We start from the raw sequence: 26,156 nt of genomic DNA, 5'->3' as shown, positions 1-26,156 counted from the left end.
AGAAATCGATATTTCGGAGTACCAATTCAAAAAAAAAGAATTTCGATTTTGTTGACCCACCCTAATGTATATATGTATATATTATGATATGCAGCAAATCGAGTGCAACGCATTTCTACCGTTCCGGTTGAAATACAAGGTGGCCCAATATTTCAAAATAACTCAAAATAGCAAAAGTTCTACGACGGAATCGATAACAGAAGCACGTAGACACTCACAAATTTTAAATTTCGCTTCAAATAGTTTTGTATTTGTTGAAGGCCTGAAGTAAAATAAAAAAATAACAAATAAATGGTAACCGATTTAAAAAAAGTAATTGGGGTCAAATAAATTATATCTTTATATTGAAAAATACATTGACACACAAACTTGAGAACCAAAAAACGATTGGAAGGAGAATGCCCAAAAAAACAGCTTTAATAAAAATGAGACCTAAGGGCATCAATCGTAGACTAACAAATATTATTTTTTTTTTTTCAAAAACCATCCCAGGAACTTGTTATAACGCTTCTTAATTCCAAACTAAAGTTTTTTTTTCAGCCAAAAATGTTTTTGAGGTAAGTCAGACTATCTTTGTTTTAGTTCCATAAGATGCAGCATCGAAAAATACTATATTGCTCAACTTTAAGCAAACTCTGACGAACTTGAGTATCGACTTCAACTCGAGAATTGAAACAAAAGTTGAGAATTTATTTTTTTTTAATTGTTTTTATCTCTTTGATAATTTCCTAAAGAACCATAAAACGCTGACGTAATAATAACCTTAAAGTGTTCTTTTAAGAACCCTTGAAATAACACAAGTATTTCTACAAGATTTTTTAAAGGGTTGCTGAACTCGAATCCGAAGACAGAAATATTCATTCACATCTCGCTTTTGAAATATTACCGTTAAATCTATTTAAATCTTTCATTTCTACTGTCCGAGATATCTATAGTTGCTTGTAACTTGTAACCCACTTTTGTTCTATGTTAAGCTTAAATCCAGTATATAAACGAAAATATAGGTGCCCTTATATTCGGAGAGTGTAGTACCTAAGTAAAACATTTCGTTATATTTTTAGCTTTCTATTTTAAAATTGTTTCAAATTCGAAAATAAAACAACTTAAGTTTATAGTTTAATTTCAAAGTAAAATACTTAGCTCATGCCAAACAACTTGGATTATTTATTTTTTATTTTGATTCAACTATTTTTCGGAATGATTTTGCGTTGAAGACGAAAATTTTAAAATGAAAGTAGAACATCTTTAGTTTAAAGTGGTTTACCGTTATAAAACATCTTTAAATCAAAGTTGTTTCAACTTTAAAAAAAAGCATCAATTTATTAAAAAAAAAGAAAAAATGGGCAGCCGCTGGGGATTGTACCTACAACTCTTGGGTTACTAGGCGAATGCTTTACCAACGTGCTATCTCACTGTTGAAAATTAGAGTGATAAAATGCAACAAAAGGGAAAATTCTTACGTTGTTTCAATTTTATTTTGAAGAAGTTTCATGTTAATTTTTTCAACATTAAATCAACATTGAACATTTTACATCTTACGTTGCGTTTTTTCCCTCAGTGTAGTATTCCCGATTTAATTTAGGCCGTGTGTGAATTGCGTTAAATAGTTAACCCCGTGTAAAATTTTTGACACTATTGAGGTTAGTACCTGTGTGGATTATTGTTTAAAATTTTTTCTGCCAAACCATCTGCAAAAAAAAATTAACTCAAATTTAACCCAATAAATTTTTAATAGCTGAACATTTTTTGTTCATTTCAATAGTGTCAAAAATTTTACACGGGGTTAACTATTTAACGCAATTCACACACGGCCTTAGAACTTAATTGATATAATAGAATATATCAATTTTTTGCTGCAAAATTTCCGTGCGAGAAAAATTTCTTTTTTTAATGTTTTTATACATAATAAAGTTGTACGAACTAATTTTTTGTATAAAGCCTAAGAATGGTTCAAATTTATTTCCTTAAAAAATTTTTCTTGCTCGCTAACGCTCGCAATTCATACCAAACAACTTACCACTCTTTGTACCAATTTAAACAAGAGATGCCGCCGAATATTCTACCAATTTATATTCAGTACATTTTTAAATTCTTCTACGGTAAGCAGAGCTATTTTAAACTTTTAACTACGAATTTCTCTACAAAAAAAAATACTTAAAAAGGATATTGGAAAGTTTTTCGCTTCGCAACAGTTCTAATGACCATTTGCTTTAGCGGAACTAAGAATCGGCTGCAGTTACATCTAGTTGATAAAAAAGTTTTGTGATTCCTAAAAAAAATGTTGGTTCGGTCTGAGGTAACATTTTTCTAACTGATGAGAATAATCTGTAACGGTTAAACAAAAAATAAGGAAGTTGACGGTTATTTATTAAGTATATTATGGTCAATCTCATGATGGTTAATGTCAGTCATATAGTTGGTATTATTATGGTTAAAAAAGGCTGCACTTTTTGTATAAAAAGGACTAATTTTTTAGGCAAAAAAATATTTTGACCAACGTTTTTTTTTCGACGTTGGTAAGGTAAGGTAAAGCATTTTACGTGTTTCAAGCACGTAAAAAACTGACAGACTTGCTAAGGCCCCGATTTGTAAAAAATTGGGCAAAACGGGGGAACTTAACATTGAAGTTAGTGCACCTTCTTTGCAAGTCATAATTTCGGTGTGTCTATTAAAAAATCTGTGGAGAACTGAATTTATCGCAGGGAAACTAAAAATTACCAAATATGAAAACAGAAAAGTAAAATTATATTATTCAAAATTTACCATAAATGGGCAAAAAACGAAAAAATTCACTAAAAAAAATAGACGCATTTTGAAGAATTCACTTTAACTGGTAGACCAGAATGATGTAGCTGTGGCTTGTGTCTTGTGTCGCTGTCAAAGTTAAAAAGTATGAAATTAGTATATTGGTGCCAGAATACGTAGCTGTGGCTGTGGCAAGGAAATTCGCTGTGGTACAAGTCGAGTCGACTTTTACTTCAAGCTACAAGCACAATGACTTTTGACGTTTCTACTGGGGTTGCTCAGTTAAAAAATTATTTTTTTTTTTTTTTAAAGCGATTGACATTTTAGTGCGCCACATAATTCTGTTGATCTTTTCTACATTTTGAGCGATTTTATTTGACATCTTGTACCACCGCGTTTTTCTTTGCTACAAGCGAATTTTCATTCTGTTCAACCAGTAAAACGCTGGTTGACTCCAAAAAGTGTGAATTTGGAAATGCCATTCTTTCATCAAAAACTTTGTTAGAAAAAGTACCCTTTGTATTGAGCTCGAAGAAGACAATTTTACCATGTTTATGGGAAGATAATACAGTATTTACCTCATAAAACAAAAATAAAAAAAAATGTAATTCTCAAAGGAATAGCTATCTTGGATGGGTCTTTGCCTTTGATTTGGATGTACATACATTATGATTATGAAATTTTCGCATTGTGCATTTACAATACATTTTTTCATAAAAGCATGATACCTAAAAATATGAAGTACAGCATTGATTTTCCATAACACCACAATATTCAATAAAAACACCTCACTCAAAAGGAAAATCTTAAGATTATAAATGCTTCAAAAGATAATTCAGAATAACATATCCAAGATATTAAAAAACGCCAAGAATCGAACTGCTAACCGCACATACAAATAACTTCAAAAATTAATTAAAAAGACAAAAACTTACAAATCTTAATGCATAGTTCTTTTAATTTCTATTAATATGAAATCTAAAGAATAACTTTATGTTGTTTTCGATTTATACAAAAATTAATTGTGCCCATCATATAAAAGGTGGAACACCTAAATTAAAAGGTGTCGGTAAAAGCTAAGCTACTGCATCCATTAAGTGGGGCCACCATAATATATTATATTTAATAAAACATAACAAGGCTTAATAGCAAACTCAATGGCAGAATTATTATTGTTTTAAATATTTTAATTTTCACATCAACTTACTGAAATGCGTATGTGCAGAGATAGGAAACACTCCGAAATTACGGATTCGTATTTTAGGCCCATTTGCTGAAACGGAACTTAAATCTTTATGTGAAACATAAACCCCTAAACTCTACATAGTCGTTTGCACGAACTTCAAATTGTGTCAAAAATTTCTCTAAGTTTAACATAACTTAGGGGCAAGAAATAGTAGAACCTAAGGGTTTTAGGTTCTACATAAGAAATTTTAATTGAGCAAAAAGCCATATTATCCCTTAAAAAATGATTTTGTCTATATAATATTAACATCTGTTATTAATTTAAGAATGGTAAACTCACTTTTAAACATGTTAACCATGGTAAAATTGGCTGCATAAATGTTTATAGAAGTGTTTATCAATTATCTGTCACTTATTGTGACACACAAACACATTTACAAAAAAAATCCTTCACATGAATAATTTTTGTTTAAAAAACCAGACACTCATTTTTTGCCACTTTCACTATTACTTAACTATTTTTTTCAATAAAAACCACAAAATACCAACATTGTTTAAAAATTTCAGCTTAATTGCTCAAAAAAATTAAGATTTACTGACGTTTGTATCGATTTGAAGTTTAAATTTGAAGTTCTCAGCGATTTCTCGCATGAAAGTAAAACATTGCTAGGTTGAACATATATATTTTTTAGAAACTTAGAATAAAATAAGAAAAACATAAATGCTATGTTCGTCCTAACTATGATTCAAATTTATGATCAGTATGAGCAAATGGGCCTTAAATTAATTTATGCATTTTTCTTATTTGTGTTTTATTTTTTCAGTTAATTCTTTTATTTTATTTAACTTTCAGCACAACACATTTCGTTTAAATTTATGTTTAATTTTTTGCTGCTCAAATTGTATTTACATTTTCGTCAGTCCTCACAGCACAGAGATAAAACAAAAACAAACATGGACGCAAACATGGATCAGCGAATGAATGCATTCAACACTTTATTCGTTGCTTTTTTGAACGAGTACGGCGTTCAGTGCCCATGTTCTGTAACTATCGATACGATAAAATTCGTCGATAAAATATGAAAATTGTAGTAGATTTCATTTTATCGCTTCATCGGGTTTCTGTATCTTTGACAATCGATAATTTTATCGACTGGAAAAAAATCCTGGAAAGTGCGATAAATTGCGGTTCTGTAAGACCGAAAAGCGATAACTTTTTCATTTCAAATGCCAAAATAAATCACCACCTACCAAGCAAGCGATAAATTAACGGGATCATGGCTGAAGCAAAAAAAGTAAGTAAAAATTAAAAATTTCGTGAGTTTTTTTAACAAAATTATTATTTTCAGAGAGGTGCAAGGGTTTCCAAAACCCAAAAACAAATTCTGGTGGAATTTATGTACGAAAATAAGGCATTTGCTCGAGGGCAATTCAATGACATTAATTGCCGGCAAAATATCAACAGTACCTGGGAGTCCCTATGCAACAGGTTAAATTCACAAGGTGCAATTGTGAAGACCGTCGACCAGTGGAAGAAGGTATATTGAGCATGAAAGTTAATTTATGCTTTTAATTCATCAAATATATATTTTATTCGTGTTGCAGTGTTGGACTGACATCAAGTCTGGCGTTAAGAAACAGGCCAGTGCTTATAAATCGTTCCTGAATCAAACAGGTGGTGGTAGCATCACCGATGGACCTCGCCAGCTGAATGATTTTGAGGAGAAAGTGCTCTCCATCATCACTAATGATGCTGTCGATGGTGATGCCTCCACCCCTGAACTTGGACGGTTGGAAGTATTAAATGAAGTAAGTTAAGATGGTTCCTTTTGCAAGGCATTCAAAAATAACTCCGTTATTCTTTTTATTTTAAGAATAACGAAGCGGTTTCCGTTCCTTTGGATGGCGACGTGGACGAATCCGAACCAAGAACAAAGAAGAAAAAAACTACCCAAAACACTTACGAAAGTGCACTCCAACAAGCAGGCACAATGCACAAAGAGTTGGTGGAAAAACTCGACAAAATCGTTGCCCAAAATAAAGAAATCCTCAGGATTCTACAAAATTTTAATGAATAATTTTAATTACATACTACTTGTTTTTGTTTTCACTTAGATTTAATTTTTATTTAATTTTTTGAAGTGTTTCTTTTTGTTTTGTTTTTTGTATTTTTCTTATAAAATATTTTTACTCATTAATATAAAAATCGTCAAGTTCATGTCAATGTCTTCTTTTTTCATTTCATAAATCTTCGCAACTACAATCTTTCAATGTTAAACATCTCGGAACAATTTCTTTACATTTATGTAATCGCTCCCAAAATAGAAAATTTTTGAAAAATTGAAAATTAACTTTATGACCACACGAAAATGATGAAATTGCTCCAAGATAGAAAATTTTTGAAGTATTTGTTAAAATCTAAAATTAACTTTGAAATCTTTTAGGAGACTCAGTTTGCAAATAAATGCATCTCATTCATTCAAGTACATCAAGTGGTTTTCAAAATAAACACTCTTAAGTCTATAGCATTCATGATTTCTTTGAAAAAAACGTATGAAATTCTCGAATGTGCCAGACACAGAAAGCTCTCAATTCCAAACCTCTTGGTTTTTTTTGACGATTCGAATGAGCCTCAGTTCTAAATTGAATGTAGTTACAAAAATTAATACCACTTTTCAGTTTCAAGAAGTATTTCAAAATATTTCATCTCCAGACAGTTTCTTCAAAATCGTTGAAAAAACATATGAAATTCTCGAATGTGCCAGACACAGAAAGCTCTCAATTCCAAACCTTTTGGTTTTTTTTGACGATTCGAATGAGCCTCAGTTCTAAATTGAATGTAGTTACAAAAATTAATACCACTTTTCAGTTTCAAGAAGTATTTCAAAATATTTCATCTCCAGACAGTTTCTTCAAAATCGTTGAGGTTTGGAATTGAGAGCTTTCTGTGTCTGGCACATTCGAGAATTTCATATGTTTTTTCAACGATTTTGAAGAAACTGTCTGGAGATGAAATATTTTGAAATACTTCTTGAAACTGAAAAGTGGTATTAATTTTTGTAACTACATTCAATTTAGAACTGAGGCTCATTCGAATCGTCAAAAAAAACCAAAAGGTTTGGAATTGAGAGCTTTCTGTGTCTGGCACATTCGAGAATTGCATATGTTTTTTCAACGATTTTGAAGAAACTGTCTGGAGATGAAATATTTTGAAATACTTCTTGAAACTGAAAAGTGGTATTAATTTTTGTAACTACATTCAATTTAGAACTGAGGCTCATTCGAATCGTCAAAAAAAACCAAAAGGTTTGGAATTGAGAGCTTTCTGTGTCTGGCACATTCGAGAATTGCATATGTTTTTTCAACGATTTTGAAGAAACTGTCTGGAGATGAAATATTTTGAAATACTTCTTGAAACTGAAAAGTGGTATTAATTTTTGTAACTACATTCAATTTAGAACTGAGGCTCATTCGAATCGTCAAAAAAAACCAAGAGGTTTGGAATTGAGAGCTTTCTGTGTCTGGTTCATTCGAGAATTTCATATGTTTTTTTCAAAGAAATCATGAATGCGATTGTGAAGAAGTTGTCTGGAGATGAAATATTTTTAAATACTTACCTATCAAAAAAGTGAAAAGTGTTTTTAATTTGTTAAGTAGATTTAATTTGAAACATAATAATTTTCGGATTATCTTAAGATTTGGAGATTAGAAATTGGTAAGTTTAGCACATTCACGATGAATCACGATGAAAGTAGATACATTTAAATGCTATAAGTGGAAAAGACGACTATTAGAAACTATAGTATTTAAGTTTTTATTTTTTGAAAGCTTTTATTGAAAAACTGAAAAGGCATATACAATGGTTTTTGTCTTATCTTAAGATATTTGCCTTAAGCCGGTCGCGAATTCTTAACGCTGCACGATGGTGAACAGAATTGTTTTCAGGAGGATGGTATATGTTTTCATCGTCATTATTTAATTCTTCAATTGGGATATCGTCATAAATTCCGTGTTTAATGCGAAAGTTGTGAAGGACACAACAAGCGTTTATTATCCTCCCTGCAGCTGCAGGGGAGTAAAATAATCCTATTTTAAGGCACCGGAAAACGGACTTTAGGACTCCATTGAGCCGTTCTATACAATTTCTTGTTTTTGCGTGGATTGTATTAAATGCTCTTTCGTTAGCATCTGTAGAAGAGCGATAAGGAGTCATAAGCCAGGGACGCAAGGGATAGCCAGAGTCACCTTTGTTAAAAAGACAAAAAAAAAAAATTAAAAAAAAAATAAAGAGAACTATAAAGACCATACATACCTAACAACCAAGAGCTCTGTTCTGCAACTCCATTAATTTCACACCGCTGTTCAAGTAAGGTTTTTATCGAGGATGCTTCCCATATAAAGGAATCATGTGATGCACCTCCAAATCGTGCGTAGACCCCTAGTATTTGGAGATTGAAGTCACAAATCTAAAGTTCAAGATATTAGTTTTCGGAAAGAAAGAAAATCAAATGTACCCACCAGTTGCACATTCTTTGAATGGTACCCTTTTCGATTGAGGTAACAAGCCTCCACTTCCATATTGGGTTTTTGAATCTTGACGTGTGTACAGTCAATTGCTCCAATCACCCCAGGAAAACCCGTCGCCTCAAAAAATCTATTTTTTTTTATAAAAAAATCAGAATGTTGGTGTGGAATAATTTTAAAATTATGATTACCTACCTTTGTTTTATGGAATCATATTCATCTTCTCTAGGAAATTTAATCCATTTTCCTGAAAATTTATTCTGCAAAATAAGCGAAACTTCACCAACAATTCGTGATATCATAGTTCGGCTCATGGCTGCCGAAAAATCTTGGCCGATGTCTCGTTGGTACGATCCCGATGCGTAAAAGTGCAAGGCGGCACAAAGACGGATGGGTATCGGGATGAAAGTTTTTCTTTGTCCTTGATGCATGTGAGGACTCATTTCTGTTAAAAGAATCTGTGCTGCATCACGAGTGAGCCGAAAGAGTTCCCTAAACCGTTCTTCAGGCATTTCAAACGGGTTTGTCGTATCGCGAAGATTACGACGTTGAATTCGCATTCTATTTCTACGTTCATGGGCTTCGGATAATAGCAACACTGCAAACATTTCGGTACCTTTTCTCTAACACTTTATTTTGCCAAAAAAAAACACTTTATTTTGCCAAAAAACACTTTATTTTGCCCAAAAAACACTTTATTTTGTAATTTTTAATTTTCAATTGTTTGTTTTGTTTTTGAATTTGACAGACGATTTTTATCGCCTTCCAATGGAAATTCCAGTTCAAATAACGATGGAAATCAAACTTATCGCATTGACTTACAGAAACCCCGTTTTTTCCAGGGTCGTTAGGGATGGAATTTTTGGTTTGGTTTTTTAACGATGCGAAAAGTTATCGCCTAAGTTAAGGCTTAACTACATACACCACTTTTTGAAAAAGTACAAAAGTGAAAATATTTTTTTTCTGGCTAGCGCAATTGCTTTGTGAAAAAGAGTATACAAATTGTTTTTTAGACCAAAAAATAAGCTTTCTGCATCATTAGTTTTAATTTTCCAGCCCGAAAAACAACACAAAAATGCATTTAAAAATTTTCACTTTTGTACTTTTTCACTTTTTGAGCCAATGTAGTTATACCTTTACAGAACATGGGCACTGGTACGCTGCTCGCGCTAAATTTTAGCTCCCATACAAATTATCGAAAATTTTTAGCCGAGATAAAATGGATCCCATACAAGTTATCGATAACTTGTATGGGAATTTTATCTCAGCTAAAATTTAGCGCGAGCAGCGTACCAGGCTTGAAAAAAAAAAGAAAATGCAGAAGATCTACTGCAATTGCAGCAAAGTCCCATCCAATTTAGCAATTTAGCGCGAGCAGCGTACCAGGCTTAAAGTGTGGTACGCTGCTCACGCTAAATTTTAGCCGAGATAAAATTCCCATACAAGTTATCGATAATTTGTATGGGACTCATTTTAGCTCGGCTAAAATTTTTCGATAATTTGTATGGGAGCTAAAATTTAGCGCGAGCAGCGTACCAGGCTTGAAAAAAAAAAAGAAAATGCAGAAGATCTACTGCAATTGCAGCAAAGTCCCATCCCTCAGCCACAGCCACACATATCGTTTTATACAGACACATGCACACAAGCAGCAAATATGTTGACACTTGACAGAAACAGAAGTGTTTCCTATTTATTTATTTATTTATCTTTGGTTACAAACTCTCCTTTTCATACAACTGTTTGGTTTTTTCTTTGCTATCATTGCAAATTGCACTCCTATAGATTTTTGTACGTGCAAGGTGTTTTATTTACTCGAAAACAAAAGATAAACGGGTCATTAAATCTATATTATATTTGTAAAACTTGAAGAACAAAACAACCAATAGATTTTACACATGGCTAGTAATATTGGCGACGTCGAAAAACTTCCCTTCGAAATTAATAAATATTCCAGCTATGCTACATCTTATTTACCAGAGTAAGAACATAATATAAAAATGGTTTTATTGATCATGATCTTTTGTGTTAAATTATTACTTAACTAATAAGAGGCACTTGAATAACTGCATATTTCTAAAAGTAAAACTAGAAAACTAACCGGTAAAATTGTAAAAGCAGCAGATGACAAACTTTCTAGGACTAATATTCTACGCTCATGAAAACCAAATAAAAAACTTTATTTTTTTCAGGAATATTTTGGAAGACACTCCGAGCAATCAGGCATCAAGATGGTCATCGAACACAAACAATCCTCCACAGTTTCTTACGCTTAAACTTAAACGGCCGGCCATTGTGCAAAAAATTAAATTTGGCAAGTTTGAGAAATCACATGTATGCAATTTAAAAAAATTTCGAGTATATGGCGGACTGGACGAAAATCAAATGATACTGCTTTTAGAAAGGTTTGTTAGTTTAGTAATTAAGATAGTGAGTATTTATGCTCCTTAAAAAAAATCTTATAAAAACCGAAATGAAACGTTCTTTTCGTTCTGGCAGTACGCTGCGCGACGCACGGCTCCACTATTAAAATTGAAATTAATTACTGGGAATTTATTGGTGCAAAAATTCTTCTGTAAAATATTACAAAAACATTGGTTCACAAATAGCTCTCAGAGTGATAAGCTTCTCACACAATAATTTTATAAAAATTGTAATAAGTAGGTGTATCTCACGACCAAACACAACTAAAAATGATCAAAATAATTTGTTTCTGATAACTTTCAACTAAAAACAAAATTATATAAAGAATATTCGTAAGGGACAATAGAACAAGTAAACATAAATGGAGGGTTAATGGAGCTATAACGAACCAAGTCAATAAAAAATAATAAATTCAAATCTAGTAGCAGTAGGTACCAAAACTTGCGCAAGGTTTAAGATCTGTCATTAGTTTGGTCAAAAAGTGTTTCGTTTCAAATTGTCATTATTTGTTGAAGACAAATTTTCCCCATGCCATAAAATTAAATGTTGCGTATTTACTTTAACTCAATATATCTCCGAATTCATTTTTGTGACTTGGTTCACTTCAGCTCTTAGCCTTTCAAATTTCAGACCTTGCTTAAAATCTTGTAGAGTTGTTTATGATTAATCAAAAATGGTTCTCATTTTTCGGGGTTCAGTGTCGCAACGGAAAATTTTTTAAATAGCGTTACCTGTAGAAAAATACCCGAACTTTATCCCTTTTCAGGAAGAAATGGAAATTGGGAAAATTATATATAAATTTCAAACTGAAACTTCCGAAATGGAGATCATTGATGTTACTTGAAATGTTAAAAGATAAATTTGATTGCATTAGATTAGAAGTTTCTCAGCTTTGTTTACTATAAAAACATCTTCAATATACGCAAAAAAATCTCTGTTCTTCTAGACAAGAAGTAGGTAATATTTTTGATACATTTATCATTGTATAATATATTCCTATAGTACTCTCATGAAGTAGAATTTTCTGTTTTGCGTCGCCACCGCTGGGATCGCTAGTTTATTTTATATTTGAACCTTATGCAGGAAATTGATAGCAGATCTACCAAAAGATGTCGCTAATGACTTTTCATCGATTGATAGTACTATAGAAATATATATACAATGCATTTATTTTCATATCCAACATGGCATCCTTTCATTTTTTGAGGACATGAAAATTGAAAGTGGAGTTATACGTGGCTATCACGTGAACAAGTTTACACCCAGAAAAAGTAATTGTCACTTTTCCCTTAGGTATTTTTAATTCTGGCTCGAAAAGTTGTTCAAGTTCGGAAAACTCCCCCTATTTCGAACTTTATTTCTGGTTATATGCTAGGTAGTCAACAGCTCGTTTCTCACTTAAATTTTGGTGGCACACAAAAGAACTAGTCGAACAAAAATATTTCGGGTAAAAATTTTCACTAGAAACTAAAGATAGCGCAGACTGATACTTTGTTCATTTCTTCAGAAAAAATTACCAAATGGAATAAAAAGTGACCAAATGACCAAGTGAATATAAAATGACCAATTTTTGTCATAAATGACCATTGTGGCAACCGTGCCTGAGACCAATAACGATGAGTGATATGTCATTAGAAAGGTGTTTTTGCGTAGATCAATTGTTTGTATGGCGCCAAGACTCAATTCGCTGTGGTAAAAAAGTTTTAGCCTTAAATGTAGAACAGGATAAAAATAGATCATAGACGGAGAGGCGACCGTCGTGTTATTTAGCTCATAAGGATAGAGGTTAAAACTGGTGTCAGATGAAAGATAAATTGATAGTGAAAATAAAAAAATAGGGTTGCCACTTTTAAACTGGGATGTGTCAATCCTATTTCAAAGGAAAGATTGACATAACTAATACTGTTATATCTTTGTAGTATTATCAAATAAGAACATTTTTAAAATGCCAAACAAAAGCCTAAATATTGAAACAAATTAATAGGCCATATTTGTAGGCCTACATTCCTCATATTGGGGGTTATCATGAATAAAAATTTCCCTCGAAATGTTTCCCATGTTTTAAATATGGGAGCGAAAATTATCATAAAAAGTCTCCCTCGAAATTTATTGGGATCGGCAAACAATTTTCCAGGGGAATTTAGTCATCGTTTCATACGATTTTTTGTTCCCTGGAAATAAATTCCGAGGGAGATTCAGGATCGCACAAAAAATTCCGAGGGAAAAAAATATTTCGAGGGAAACAAAATTTCCCTGGAGATGCACGATAGGGCCCATTATTTTATTTATTTGTTTCACTATTTAGGCTTTTGTTTGGCGTTTCAAATGGGAACCCGTCAAATGTGTGAAAACAAAAAGTATTCACGACTTTTAGTATTAGGTAGGAAAGTATGAACAGATAAAAGTATTCAAGGAAAAAAGTATGCGCGACAAAAGTTCGAAAAATGGAAAACTATTATTTTGACTGGGTTTTGATCTGGCAATAGTTACAAAGAGAAATGAGAATTTGCGAAAACAAATGTGGCGATGGACAATTCTGATTGGTCAAAAAAGAATAATAAATAGATGAATTTATTGTTAGATAGGGCTGGGGTCTCAGAAAAAAAAGAGAGTATATAGATATTCATAAGGATAGGAGGTCTAAATTTAATTTTCAGTCTCGCAGCTGCGATGAGCGAGGCAAGGTTAAGAGTGCGCTCGATTATTTTTTTTTTTAATTAGGGAGAGTGGAGTATTTGTATGGAAGGTGGACGTCCCGCGGCTAATATATTGTTATTTATTTAGTTAGTTAAGTTAAAATGCAATTTAATATTTATGTATTTTGTATATGTAAGTATGTAGGTACGTTGAATCGCAAGGTATGTATGTTCTTAAAAGATAGTGCATGTAGGTCGGATTGAGACAAGAAAAAATTCGTAGAGTAGAGGGAGAGAGAGAAAATTTCTAAATCCTGTTTTTTTTATACAATGAGTTTAAATTATTTTTTTTTGTATTAGGGTGGGTCTAAAAAATTTTATCTTCTACAGTTGCTCGTGGAATTCGAAAAAATTCAACGTCGATATTATTTTGACCAAATTATCGATGAAAAAAAATTGAACCACCCTAATGGAAAAAAAAGGATTTAGAAATTTTCTGTTTCATTAAAATCTAAATTCTTCGAAAAATGAAAAAAGTAACATTTTTTGCACCACCCTTATTAATATTTTTGCCTTTCAATTTTTTTTTACAATACATATTTACATTTTTTAACAATAAAAACATCGAATCAAGAGCAAAATAAACTTCTTTGGGAGATCTGTAGCCATATACAATTTTGGCTGCGCAATATGACCGACGGACGTTGACGACATAAATGACGTTTATGAACAGCAGTACTGCAGTTGGACTAAGTTAGTCCGATCGAAGATCTTACTTTATGAACACGACTAACGCAGGCCTAAGTTAGGCAGACGTTTATGAAAACACCCTATACTTAATTAAGTATTTTCTTAAATCGCTAATTGGTATCAACCATGCAGATAGATAAACCAAAAATAAAAGATTTTCTTATAAAAAAACTAGTTTTGTTTTTAACTTTTTCGAATACGACAAAACATTTATGGATTCGGTTTTCTATTTTGAAAACAAAATAAGAACTTACATAGAACTTTGTTCTTTTTTTATGTTATAACTTGGAAAACTGTTTTTTTTTTTTTTTTTCAAAAATCATTCCTGAAAACAGTTTTGTTTTATAACAAAATGAATTAAAAAATTATTGGCTTTACAAGAAGTGATAGCACGTCGTTGTGAGTATAACCGTTGATTTTTAATAATGTTTTTTCCAAGCTAAGCCATGTTTTTGAAAAGTACCTACCTCTCCCGTCTAAACGAAGGGGAATAGAACTCTCCCTCTACTCTACGAATTTTTTCTTGTCTCAATCCGACCTACATGCACTATCTTTTAAGAACATACATACCTTGTGATTCAACGTACCTACATACCTACATATACAAAATACATAAATATAAAATTGCATTTTAACTTAACTAACTAAATAAATAACAATATATTGGCCGCGGGACGTCCACCTTCCATACAAATACTCCACTCTCCCTAATTAAAAAAAAAATAATCGAGCGCACTCTTAACCTTGCCTCGCTCATCGCAGCTGCGAGACTGAAAATTAAATTTAGACCTCCTATCCTTATGAATATCTATATACTCTCTTTTTTTTCTGAGACCCCAGCCCTATCTAACAATAAATTCATCTATTTATTATTCTTTTTTGACCAATCAGAATTGTCCATCGCCACATTTGTTCTCGCAAATTCTCATTTCTCTTTGTAACTATTGCCAGATCAAAACCCAGTCAAAATAATAGTTTTCCATTTTTCGAACTTTTGTCGCGCATACTTTTTTCCTTGAATACTTTTATCTGTTCATACTTTCCTACCTAATACTAAAAGTCGTGAATACTTTTTGTTTTCACACTTTTGTTACGGATTCAGGGTTGCCACATAGAAGTTCATATTTAAAATTGGCAACTCTAATTTTTTCATATTCACAAACTAATCTCTCTCATTTGACATCAATTTCAACCTCTAACCTTATGGGCTTAGTAACTCGACGTTCGCCTCTCCGACTATTACCTATTTCTACCCCGTTCTTCATTTATGGCTAAAGCTTTTTTTACCACAGCGAATTGATTATTGGCGCCATACAAACAATTGATCTACGCAAAAAAAACTTTCCAACGGCATATGACTCATCTTTATTGGTCGCACTTTTTGTATTATATTGACATATGTTTTTAGGGTCTCTGAAATCGAATCCGAAGTCCATTTTGCCCTATCACGTCAGGTTTTCAAAATAACCTCAAAAAATGTCAGGCCCAAAAAAATTTTTTTTTTATCTCGAAGTGTGACAATGCTAATTATATGTTTTTCGGGTCGCTAAAGTCAGATTCCAATTCTATTTTGCCCTATAACGTCAGGTTTTCGAGTTAACCTCCAAAAAGAAACGAACATCTTTTTTTAAGTTATCTCAAAAACCTGACGTGATAGGGCAAAATAGTTGTAAGACGCCAAGGTCTGGGTTCCACTGCGGGTGATTCATAACTTCCCAGCCGCTGTTTTCTAAATACTTTTTAACCGATCTCTTTTTAATCGGTGTCTGGTCATATATTCTGGCCGTTTTTCGGCGAAAGGTCTCTTAAAATGCCGAACCTTGGCAGATTTTGTTCATGGAGAAAACTCCAGGGAAACTGATTTGTCAGGTGAATTTTCAGACTAGAATAGTTTTTGTTATTTGGGCCGACCAGGCTAATTTTCAAAGCCCTGTAGCGACCCCTAAATTTCATCGTATTTGGAAATTTTATTTGACAATTTTTTTTTTCATGAGATGGAACCAGTTGGCAGAATGTAATTTCAAAAGTTTTAAAATAAGGCGGACCCTAGTATACATATATTTATACTATACATATATACGTTCGACTCATGGGAACGATTTAAGATACACTCTTGTGCAACAGAGAAAGATACTTGCTGTCTAGATCCCCAGAAGAAAATTTGCTTGACTTTCCAAGAGATGCCAATCTGCACTTAAAGCACTTAAATCCTATGAAATCAACTCTAAGCTAATACTGTAGTGTATAGGAAAACTTAACGAACTATGAACTATGAATCCTATGAAATCAACTCTAAGCTAGTACTGTAGTGTATAGGAAAACTTAACGAACTTTGCAAAATAAACAAAGTCACTCTACACTACGTACCTTGGCACGTTGGTGCCCAGGGGAACGAGGAGGTGAATTCTTAAGCAAAAGTGGGAGCAAGTTCCCCTTTAATGGGACCCGAACCGTATTGCGGAATAGAAGAAAACTTTATTAAAAATAAAATAAAACTAGGCGAGGAGACCAGGAGAGCAAAAATCTGGGCAGAACTAAAAAATATGAGGAGGAGCGTGAAATGAGAAACTAACTCAGCTAGCTTAAGAGGCACAATAGAGTCTCAGTGCATCTTACAGCCCAATATCAATAAATCAATCAATCATTTTCAAAACGCTGAATTGCTTATTAAAGGCTTTATAACTTATTCGCCAAATTTTTCTAACGAATCGGAATTCATAAAAGAGCCCATAAGCTTACCTTTTGACGTCATATCGTATTGGTTTTGATCTGATAAGAACTAAAAACATGGGTGTTTCTAAACCAATTTATTTCCTACATATAACAAAGCATAAAAATACCTTTAATACATTTAATATTGTTGCCTAATTCCACTGAATTAAATTGAGCCTAACACTTATTAGAGTTAATTTGCTTCCTTTTAGATTGCATCTTTATTTATTTATTTGTGAAATTATTTGTTTGTGAAGTTTAATTTAAAAAGAGTCAGTAAGGAAAATAAATTCTTATTTACAACCATTAATGGTAATTTTTAAATTTTGTTTTTATGAACATTTGTAAATATAATTCTTATGTTTTCAGAAATATGTATGTCAAAGCGAACAAAGCTAAAAGAACATAGAATTATTCCAAGGACCAAGAAAAAAAACTACATATATTTCGATTGGTTTACAGAAAAAGAACATTTGGAGAAAGGATGCAGCTTGGGAGACATTTTTCTCAGCAGAAGTCCTACAGTTTAAATAAATATTTAATATTGTATTATTTAACACGGCCGCCAGAAAATGTTTGTTTTTTTTTTCTTTAATGGTCCCCATTAAGGCTTTTTTTTAAGAATAAAGATACATACATATATGAATATTGAATATATATGAAATATATTATATGAAGTTTATATTTTTATGCTAATGTCAGTTTTTCTTCGTTGTTTTTTGAAAACAAATCATAGATTCCTTGATTACAATTTTAGTGAACAAACGGATTCTACGATTATCGACTGGAATAATCCCTGATTAAAGATAATCAATTGTGAACAAACCGGCCCTTAGACTTAGTTCTATAATTGTATGATTTAAAATTTTCATCCTCATCTTTTTTTATGCAAAGTTCGATTTAAATATTTATCCGATCATTAAATATTTTTATTTTATTTCAGCGGTCTAAAAAACGATTCAATACCTGAAATTTTTAGTTTGAGGTATCTTACTGAAGAAGGGGATAAATTTCCAATATTATATATAAAAATTATGCCGCTTTTGTCTTGGGGACCAAGTTTTAATTTTAGCATTTGGTATGTTGAATTACATGGACAGGACGATCCCATGTTTATGGGTTTAAGTTTGAAAAACTACAGCACGGTAAGTCGTACAGTTACTAAAAGAAATGCTCATATTATGTTCATCAAAAAAACAATTATTTTTCTACAACAGTTACGCGAAATTGAAATAATAAAGCTATGCCTAAAACACTTTCGGCAACAAGGTTATGATAACGCCTTTAAGGCCTTACAAGAAGAAACAAATATCCGTTTGGAAAATCAACTTATTACTGACTTACATCATTGTTTGGTAGCTAGAGGAGATTTTAACAAAACCGAAGAACTTATTGAAAAATGTGTGGCGGAAGGACTTATGGATGCATATTTGGAGAAACAAGATTACAAACACTCTTGGAAACTACAAGAAGCAAAGAGTGCATATCAACCTGGTAATTGGTTATTTTTTGTTTCTGTACATTAATATGTATGTTCTGCTAACAATATTTATTAATACAAATAGGAACACGTGGAGGTCATCAGTTAGTAATTGACCCTAAAAAAAGTTTGGTCTACTTATTTGGAGGATGGGATGGATTTCAAGATATGAGTGATTTTTGGGTATTTCATATAGGTACATGTACATGGACGTTACTTTTTGAGCACTCCGAGCGATTTGGAGGTCCTACGCCTCGCTCTTGTCATAAAATGGTATTCGATCCTGTAAGCGAGAATATTTTTATTCTCGGTCGATATTTAGATAATTCAATCAGAACTATTGATTATACGAAGAGCGATTTCTATCTGTTTGATACTAGTGCATGTACTTGGTTACAAATATGTGACGACACAAGCCAAGTAAGTGGACCGCAACTTGTTTATGATCATCAAATGTGTATTGACGTCGAGAAACGAATGATTTATGTGTTTGGCGGTAAAATTCTGACTCCAAGAAGTGTGAGTAGTATTGCATCTGGTGAACCCGACTACTCTGGGCTTTTCTCTTATCACATTGCAACAAATACATGGACACAAATTCTTGTTGATTGTCACCATCCTTTGGCTTGTCAGTCAGAAGTGTTATCCATTAAATCTCGCATAACACATTGCATGGTTTTTCACAGTGTAAGATCATAACTTGATATATCAATCATTATATCAATAAAATTATTTTGTTTTACAGAAAACAAGAAAATTATATATATATGGAGGACAGCGAGGCAAAGAGGATATTGAAGAATTTATTTCATATGATGTAGATACCCAAGTCATAAGCTTACTCAACAAAGACAATAAATGCTATGAAAATAAGAATGAACCGTCGGCTGGTTATACTCTTCGCGCTACAATTGATTGTGATAGAGACGAAATTTATGTTTTTTCTGTAAGTAATAGTAAGTGCATGATACATAGTATATATTTCATTACTTTTTGGTCAGATGTTTGGAAAAAGTTTATTATAAATTGATAGATTAGGGAAGACTCTGTAATTATCCGCATTGAAAAAAATAGCAATTCTAAAGGTGTAAAACCGAGAATCAACTAACAAGCTTCTGAAGCCGGCTATATTTTTATGTCGTTTTCTTTCACTCCAATGAGAGTACCCTTTAAGTGAGTCTCCGGTAAAAAAATTTGGTGACTCTTTTTGAAGTTTCTCTTTGATCTTGTTCTTTTTTTTTGCTCTTCTGCTTTATTTTATTTCGTCGGTTGTGTATTATTTGCTTGTATAGTAACGTTTTTAATTTATTCAAAAGTTTTCGTTGCACATAGACCCCACTGGAGTTGTTTTTTGGTGTTTTTTTTTTTTTTTTAATTAAAATACATAGTCTGCTTCTACACGAAGACGTAGACGCACAAGATGCACATAAGAGCAAAGGATAACTCGATCTTTCTCTCTCTCTTGTTCTTATGTACATCTTGTGCGTCTACGTCTTCCTGTTTGACGATACGAAAACAAGAACAAAATAAAACCAAAGAAAATTGTTGTCAAATTTGCGTTTTCAAAAAAAAAACTAGGTACGTGATTTTCCCTAGGCCTGTTATCACTATTTTGTTCAAGGAAATTATCCATTTTTGCCTTGTCACACACACAATTACAAAAAAAAAAAAAAAAAAATTACTCTCATTATGTTCTATCACTCCAGAAAAAGGAGTAAAAATTTAGAGTACTTCTTAATAGAATGAAAAAAAACGACATTAGTCATAAGCTTCCAGTTTCGTACACCAAATGGATTGAGGTCCCCTTCCACTTGCGTGCATCACCTAAGCCAAGATCTTCTCCTACTGCGCAGTCCCTCTGGGTAGGAGTCGAAAACTTTCCGGGCCGGAGCATTATTGTCCATGCGCTCCACATGATCTAGCCTTCTTAGTGGCGGAGCCTTTGCTCGTTTGGTTAGGTTAGTATCTTTGTACAACAAATCGTTGTTCTTATTTTGTTAGGTTTTGTGCTAGTGTTAGATTTTGTTGATCTGTGAAAAATAAAATTATTTCAGATCGATTTTCGGATTTAATAAATAATTTTGTACAGAAATAATGCTTTCAAATTGAATTATAAGCCAAATGAAACACAAATATGCATTAAAAAATTTCAAGGAAGGAACTAGGAACTATGAAGGAAAACGAATATGAAATTCTCTTCTCACATATTCCCCTCCCTTTTCCATTTATATGGGTTTGACAAATTAACATTGGAACTCAAGTCCAGAAGCTGAGTTGGGAAAATTTTTCATTTAGGAACGATTTTGGGACGTCATAATTTTTCTAACTTTTTTTTTCAATTTAGGACGATGAAAGTTTACTTTTGCTAATAATAGTTAATTTAAGCGAATAAAAGAAAAGACTTATAAAGATGCTGCCTCTGTTGTTGACTCTTGAGTTCTGTATTATTCTTTTAAGACTGATTTAAAAGAAGTCGCATGACTGCAAGTTACCTTGTTTAAAACCTTTTTTAACATGAAAGGTATCTGTGAGATCTTTTCCAACCTTGACGAAACAGCGTGCAATCATAACACGGCATAGGGGTTTTTATAATCGATGTTAAGAAGACTGATTCCTCTGTAGTTGGCGCAGTTCAGAGGGTCTCCTTTCTTAAGGACAGACAATGAAGAGGTTCAATTCAGCTGGCAAATCTAAAGTTGAAAGTGCAGGAGCTAAAATGTTCGTCTCTTTCGTGCAAAAAATAATAAATAAATAAAATAAAAATAAAGTAGATAAAGCTTATGCATTTTCGTGCAAAAGAAACTAAAGCAACAAGTTTTCAGTAAATTTTGGCCGAATATTAATCGAGAAGTAAACTGCATAGAAACATGTTTACTATAAAACAAAACATTTAGCAAAATACTAAATATTATAATCACTCAAGTTCTATTTTGTATGTTTATAATTTTAATTCATTTTAGAGTTTGAGCAAACAAAAGGACCGTAGAGATATCCAACAAGTAGACGCATCGAACTCGTTCTGGGTATATTCTCTGCAGAGAAATACATGGTCTCGAATCTACACGCGTCGTTACGTTGCTGAATCTAAGCAGGATAAATTGTCAACTTCATTGAGTGAGCCATGTCCAAGGTATGCCCATCAACTGGTTTACGACGAAGTTGCTAAGGTAAATATTTTTTTTTTAAATCATAACTTATTCTCAAACCCATAAAAGTAATAATAAATATTAAAATTAAAATTATAAGTTTAATTAGTTGTCCATTAACATAACTCGACATCATTATACTGAGCTTCGTATTGAGTAACTATACCGGTCGGCCATGAAATTTTTGCAGCTTTGATTTTAACATTAAATCCATTTTCTAATGTCATAATGCATTTATTTTTTTAAAGGATCCGATTAAATTGTTATTTGCGTTTTTCGCTCGCGAACGAATAAAATGTTATCGTTCTCCAAACCTTGCTTTTTATAGCTCTTAAGATTTAACTAGCAAAGTTTAAATGATATGCATTTCTCTTTCCAGCTGCATTATTTGTTTGGTGGAAACCCAGGAAAAGCCACCTTGCCACAGCTTAGACTTGATGACTTTTGGATATTAGAATTGGAAAAGTAAGTTTTGTAAAAAAAAACCTAAGTACAATTTAAATTTTCAGCTACTAATTTTTGAGGTAACGCTGGAGAGTTTTTGTTAATAACTTTTATTTTTAGCCCAGGGTCGATAATTTTTGGAACCAAAAAAAATCATAGTAGGATGAAACCCATTGGAAAAGGAGGTGAATATGATACAAATGAACGGAAAAATAAATTACGGGCGAGCCGAGTTCGGGAAGTGGTAGGGTTGAGTTTTTAATGTTAAAAAATGGTATATGTCAATTTCCGGCAAAACTACAAGTCCTTTGGAAAAAAGTTGTATGGCAAGGTTGTAGGTAATAAAAAGATCTACAACTTATGAATCAACAATTTTTTCACATAACCCCAAAATTTATGTGAAAAATTCAAAAAATGGAGTTTTTGGTTTTTATTTTTATCTTTTTCAAAAAATGGTTTTTTCTACGAAATGTGGTGAAAACTTACCTTATTATGTCCCAAATACACAGTAATTTATTTGATTTAAAATATTTATTTTTTAACCTTTTTTTTACTTAATACCAAAAAAACACCCTAACTTTCAATCGAAAATTCACGTTATTTGTCAAAATATCAGCTTTTTTCAAAAAATAGGTGGGCATTTTGTTCGTTAAAATCTCTACTTTCTAATAGTGTAAACAAAAATTTACATTAGTACACCAAAGTGCATGTTTTCGAAAAATTCAAAAAGTTTGAATTCGAAAATTTTTGTATCATTATTTACAATCTTGGGCTATTTATTAAAATTTACACTTAAATTACTTAAAAACCATAACATTAATCAATGTAACATAAAATCTTACGGTTTTTGAGTAATTTAAGTGTAAATTTTAATAAATAGCCCAAAATTGTAAATAATGATACAAAAATTTTCGAATTCAAGCTTTTTGCAAAAAACTGTTGATTCATAAGTCGTAGATCTTTTCATTACCTACAACCTTGCCATACAACTTTTTTCCATAGGACTTGTAGTTTTGCCGGAAATCGAGATATACCATTTTTTACCATTAAAAACTCAACCCTACCACTTCCCGAACTCGGCTCGCCCGTAATTTATTTTTCCGTTCATTTGTATCATATTCACTTCCTTTTCCAATGGGTTTCACCCAACTATGATTTTTTCTTATTTTTTAATGTTTTTCAAGGCTTCGGCACTGGTCTATTTACTATAACAAATAAAACGTTCTATTAGCTTAATATCGCGCCCAAAAAGTAAAAAATAATTGAAATTTAAAAAAACCCATCGAGCGTTACCTAGGGAAAGCTATATATTAAACGAATGGTCCAGCAATAAATTTTACTTTTTTTTCGAGACACGTCCGAATGCTGCCAGGCCGTTTTTTAAATATTTCTTTGTGAAAATATTGTTCGTATGTTATACTTTAATGCAGCATTGGATAAATAGATTTAACTGTGTCGTCACCAAAACATGCCTTCTTTGGTATGAATTAACCTTAACCTTTATCTAAAAAAAAGGTGTTTTGTAAAGTAATATATCAAAAATTCTTAAATCGTTACGAATACGTTCTGTGACCCTAAATGGGCACGTTCAAACAGTTAACATAAAGCTATCGGATAGCTTTTTGTTGTTCAAAAGAAACAATTTCCTCTTTTTAATATTTTCATATTTTTTTTGTTGCTGCTTTGGCAAGCTATCTGGATAGCTTTTTGTTCAAAGAGATATTCCAGATACGAGTATCCCAGATAGCCTATCCGATAGGTGTTTAAACGTGCCCAATGGCGATAAAATGTTTGAATGACTTTAAAATCAATTTTATCAAAATAAAAGAAACTTTATACTTCATAAATTCTTAATTTAAAAGAAATTTTACTTTATTTATGAAAGAAAATGGGTATAAGAAACGTTAAAACATGTTGACAAAGTTGACAAAGTTACAGAACGTTTACAGTTACAAAGTAAATTAGTTAGTGTACAAACTTTTAATTCCAACATTCGAAATACATACATACACTAACTGTAACTATATTTTACATTTTTTTTATTCTCCACAGGCCGACACGTGAAGAAATTTTAAATCATTGTCGATATCTAGTTAGGAAACTTTTTTATGAAGAAATATCGAGGATTAACCCTATAAAAGCTCTACGCTACTTACAAACGCATGTTTCAGAAGTTATAAATCATTCTGATCCAGTGCAGTTGAATAATGTGAGTATTTATTATTTTCTGTTAATATGTGCATTTATTGATAGTCGTTTATTTCTGTTGAAGTTCCATAAATTGGCCGCATTTTTGTTTAGACCAGAAGACCCAATATCCGTGGGTCAATTGACTTTAGCTACATTATCAGTTGAAAGTGACAATCGAGAAGGAAAAGGTAACAAAATCAAAGCTATAAATTATGTCGTTATCCTTCACAATATTGAGAGTATACTCGAGTAATGGACGTAACCAAGAGTAAATATTAACTTGCAATTGAGGTTGACTTTCTGTGGGCTCAACGCACCACCTAAAATTAAGTTCGGATTTTCTAACATTGAACCCAAAAAAATACCAGTTTTTTTGGTGACATTAAAGAAGAAACTTATGTCGTTTTCGATTGGACGTCTAGAAGCGTCCGGAAACATTCAGAAGCCTTCTGAAACCATTTTATTGGCATGAAAATGACAGCTAGGACGATTCTGATAAGAGAAATTCTCTTCTCGATTTCAAATCAAAATCCATTCAAGAAGTACTAATACATGAATATTCAAATGCAAAAAAAAAACTCAATCAGCGTGTTTAATCAAGAGTTAATTATTTTCTGAAATTGAAATTAATTAAAAAATTGAAATGGAATGATTTATTATTATCATCTTCTTCATCGTCGTCCTCAAAATTATAATTTTTCAATATTAAAATATTTGACATTAAAAATTTTACACAAACACATACAAAAAAAAAAAAACAAAATTGAGTGGAAGCGATTCAAACCGTTTTATTGGATTTCAGAATAAGTGAATCCTTGAAACCAATTGAAAACGGCATTACATTAACTGACTTTAAAAAAGAACTTTTATTTCATTAGAAAAATAAAATGATTTAATAATCTTAAAGCCCACAGAAAATTTTGGGAGTTGAAGTATATAATCAAAATGTGAGCATAGCCTTATGCGGTTCTTATAACGAATTCAAAAGTGTGGCTGCTTGAAATCGCGGTCTTGTATTGGTTTCAGGGGGTTTAAAAACATGAGTTTTGCAATTGATATTAGTAGGCTAAATTCACATTATTTCATATTCATTATATAGGAACGTATGCTGTCATTTCCTCTAAGCCTGAAGACATCAATATTAGTAATGCGATCAATAGAACTCAAGATAAAAGCTGTTTAAGTGACTTTGTTTTGGAGACTTTTTTGTTTAAAAGAAACAATATATCTAAAAAAGTGTAGAAGTGTAGAAAAGGTTCTCTCAGTGATGTAAAGGAAAACGACACTAGCATAGGTATAATAATAATAATAATTCTTAACATTTTTTTAAAGCGGAAACTGCTGATAATGAAAACGAATCCCCTAAAGAATCTCATGACTGCACTTCCTCTTTATCGGATAGTAAATTATATAACCTTTACAAAAAGAGTGGAGGAAAACTAGCCAAACAGGACTATCTTTTTGAAATGAGGAGTCATAGAGCGTTTTTATTCAACAAACTTTCGCAACTAATGCCAACCAATATAGTCCAGCCAAAAGGGAATTTAAGTGACTTTATATTGACATAATTCTAAATGCTTTTTATATTTTTTTTGGCATGATCATAGACTTAAGAATTTGTATAAGTGTTTTCAAAGGCAATTTGTTTGTATAAGATGCGATATTAAAGTTAAGAGTATTTAAATTTATAATTTTATGTTGTGTTGTTTCGAAGTGATTTTGTTTAATTTTGATATGTATTAAAATTGTAATATTATTCTACTGTAATTAAAGTTTAGAGAAAATTGTTTCAAAAATGTAACTACATATTGTGTTTTTTATTGATTCGCTTTTTCAAATAAGGAATTATATCAACAGAAAACTAAAAAAAAAAAACAAATTCTCCTACGTTCAAAACAAAAAGCAGTAAGATATAAAATTGTA

At 31.9% G+C, this 26,156-nt stretch overlaps 2 protein-coding genes across 2 annotated transcripts; one reads left to right on the top strand and one right to left on the bottom strand.

Annotated features, from left to right (window-relative positions):
- Nucleotides 1-7,801: 7,801 nt before the first annotated feature.
- LOC129910001 (putative nuclease HARBI1) lies at nucleotides 7,802-9,071 on the bottom strand. Its single transcript, XM_055987221.1, has 4 exons — nucleotides 8,650-9,071; nucleotides 8,449-8,584; nucleotides 8,243-8,396; nucleotides 7,802-8,175 (listed from the first exon to the last, which is right to left on the bottom strand). The coding sequence occupies exons 1-4, from the start codon at nucleotides 9,060-9,062 to the stop codon at nucleotides 7,802-7,804; spliced, it is 1,077 nt and encodes a 358-aa protein (XP_055843196.1). The 5' UTR covers nucleotides 9,063-9,071.
- A 1,108-nt stretch (nucleotides 9,072-10,179) lies between these two features.
- On the top strand, nucleotides 10,180-26,034 carry LOC129917202 (muskelin). Its single transcript, XM_055997602.1, has 11 exons — nucleotides 10,180-10,432; nucleotides 10,644-10,856; nucleotides 17,917-18,118; nucleotides 18,191-18,467; nucleotides 18,539-19,140; nucleotides 19,199-19,399; nucleotides 21,414-21,620; nucleotides 21,979-22,064; nucleotides 24,096-24,252; nucleotides 24,316-24,421; nucleotides 25,566-26,034. The coding sequence occupies exons 1-11, from the start codon at nucleotides 10,350-10,352 to the stop codon at nucleotides 25,799-25,801; spliced, it is 2,370 nt and encodes a 789-aa protein (XP_055853577.1). The 5' UTR covers nucleotides 10,180-10,349; the 3' UTR covers nucleotides 25,802-26,034.
- Nucleotides 26,035-26,156: the final 122 nt, after the last annotated feature.

This window comes from Episyrphus balteatus, chromosome 1, assembly GCF_945859705.1.
Source record: "Episyrphus balteatus chromosome 1, idEpiBalt1.1, whole genome shotgun sequence".
Taxonomy (NCBI): Eukaryota; Metazoa; Arthropoda; class Insecta; order Diptera; family Syrphidae; genus Episyrphus; species Episyrphus balteatus.
This window is presented reverse-complemented; position numbering and strand designations above follow the sequence as displayed.

Excerpts from the sequence above, each read along its gene's own strand:
- LOC129910001 (XM_055987221.1), bottom strand. The coding sequence starts at position 9,062 with ATGTTTGCAGTGTTGCTATTATCCGAAGCCCATGAACGTAGAAATAGA. Across the intron at positions 8,397-8,448 it reads ATTCAAAGAATGTGCAACTG|ATTTGTGACTTCAATCTCCA; the intron begins GTGGGTACATTT and ends CTTGAACTTTAG. Across the intron at positions 8,176-8,242 it reads ACAGAGCTCTTGGTTGTTAG|GTGACTCTGGCTATCCCTTG; the intron begins GTATGTATGGTC and ends TTTTTAACAAAG.
- LOC129917202 (XM_055997602.1), top strand. The coding sequence starts at position 10,350 with ATGGCTAGTAATATTGGCGACGTCGAAAAACTTCCCTTCGAAATTAAT. Across the intron at positions 18,119-18,190 it reads GTTTGAAAAACTACAGCACG|TTACGCGAAATTGAAATAAT; the intron begins GTAAGTCGTACA and ends TTTCTACAACAG. Across the intron at positions 22,065-24,095 it reads TGGATATTAGAATTGGAAAA|GCCGACACGTGAAGAAATTT; the intron begins GTAAGTTTTGTA and ends TATTCTCCACAG.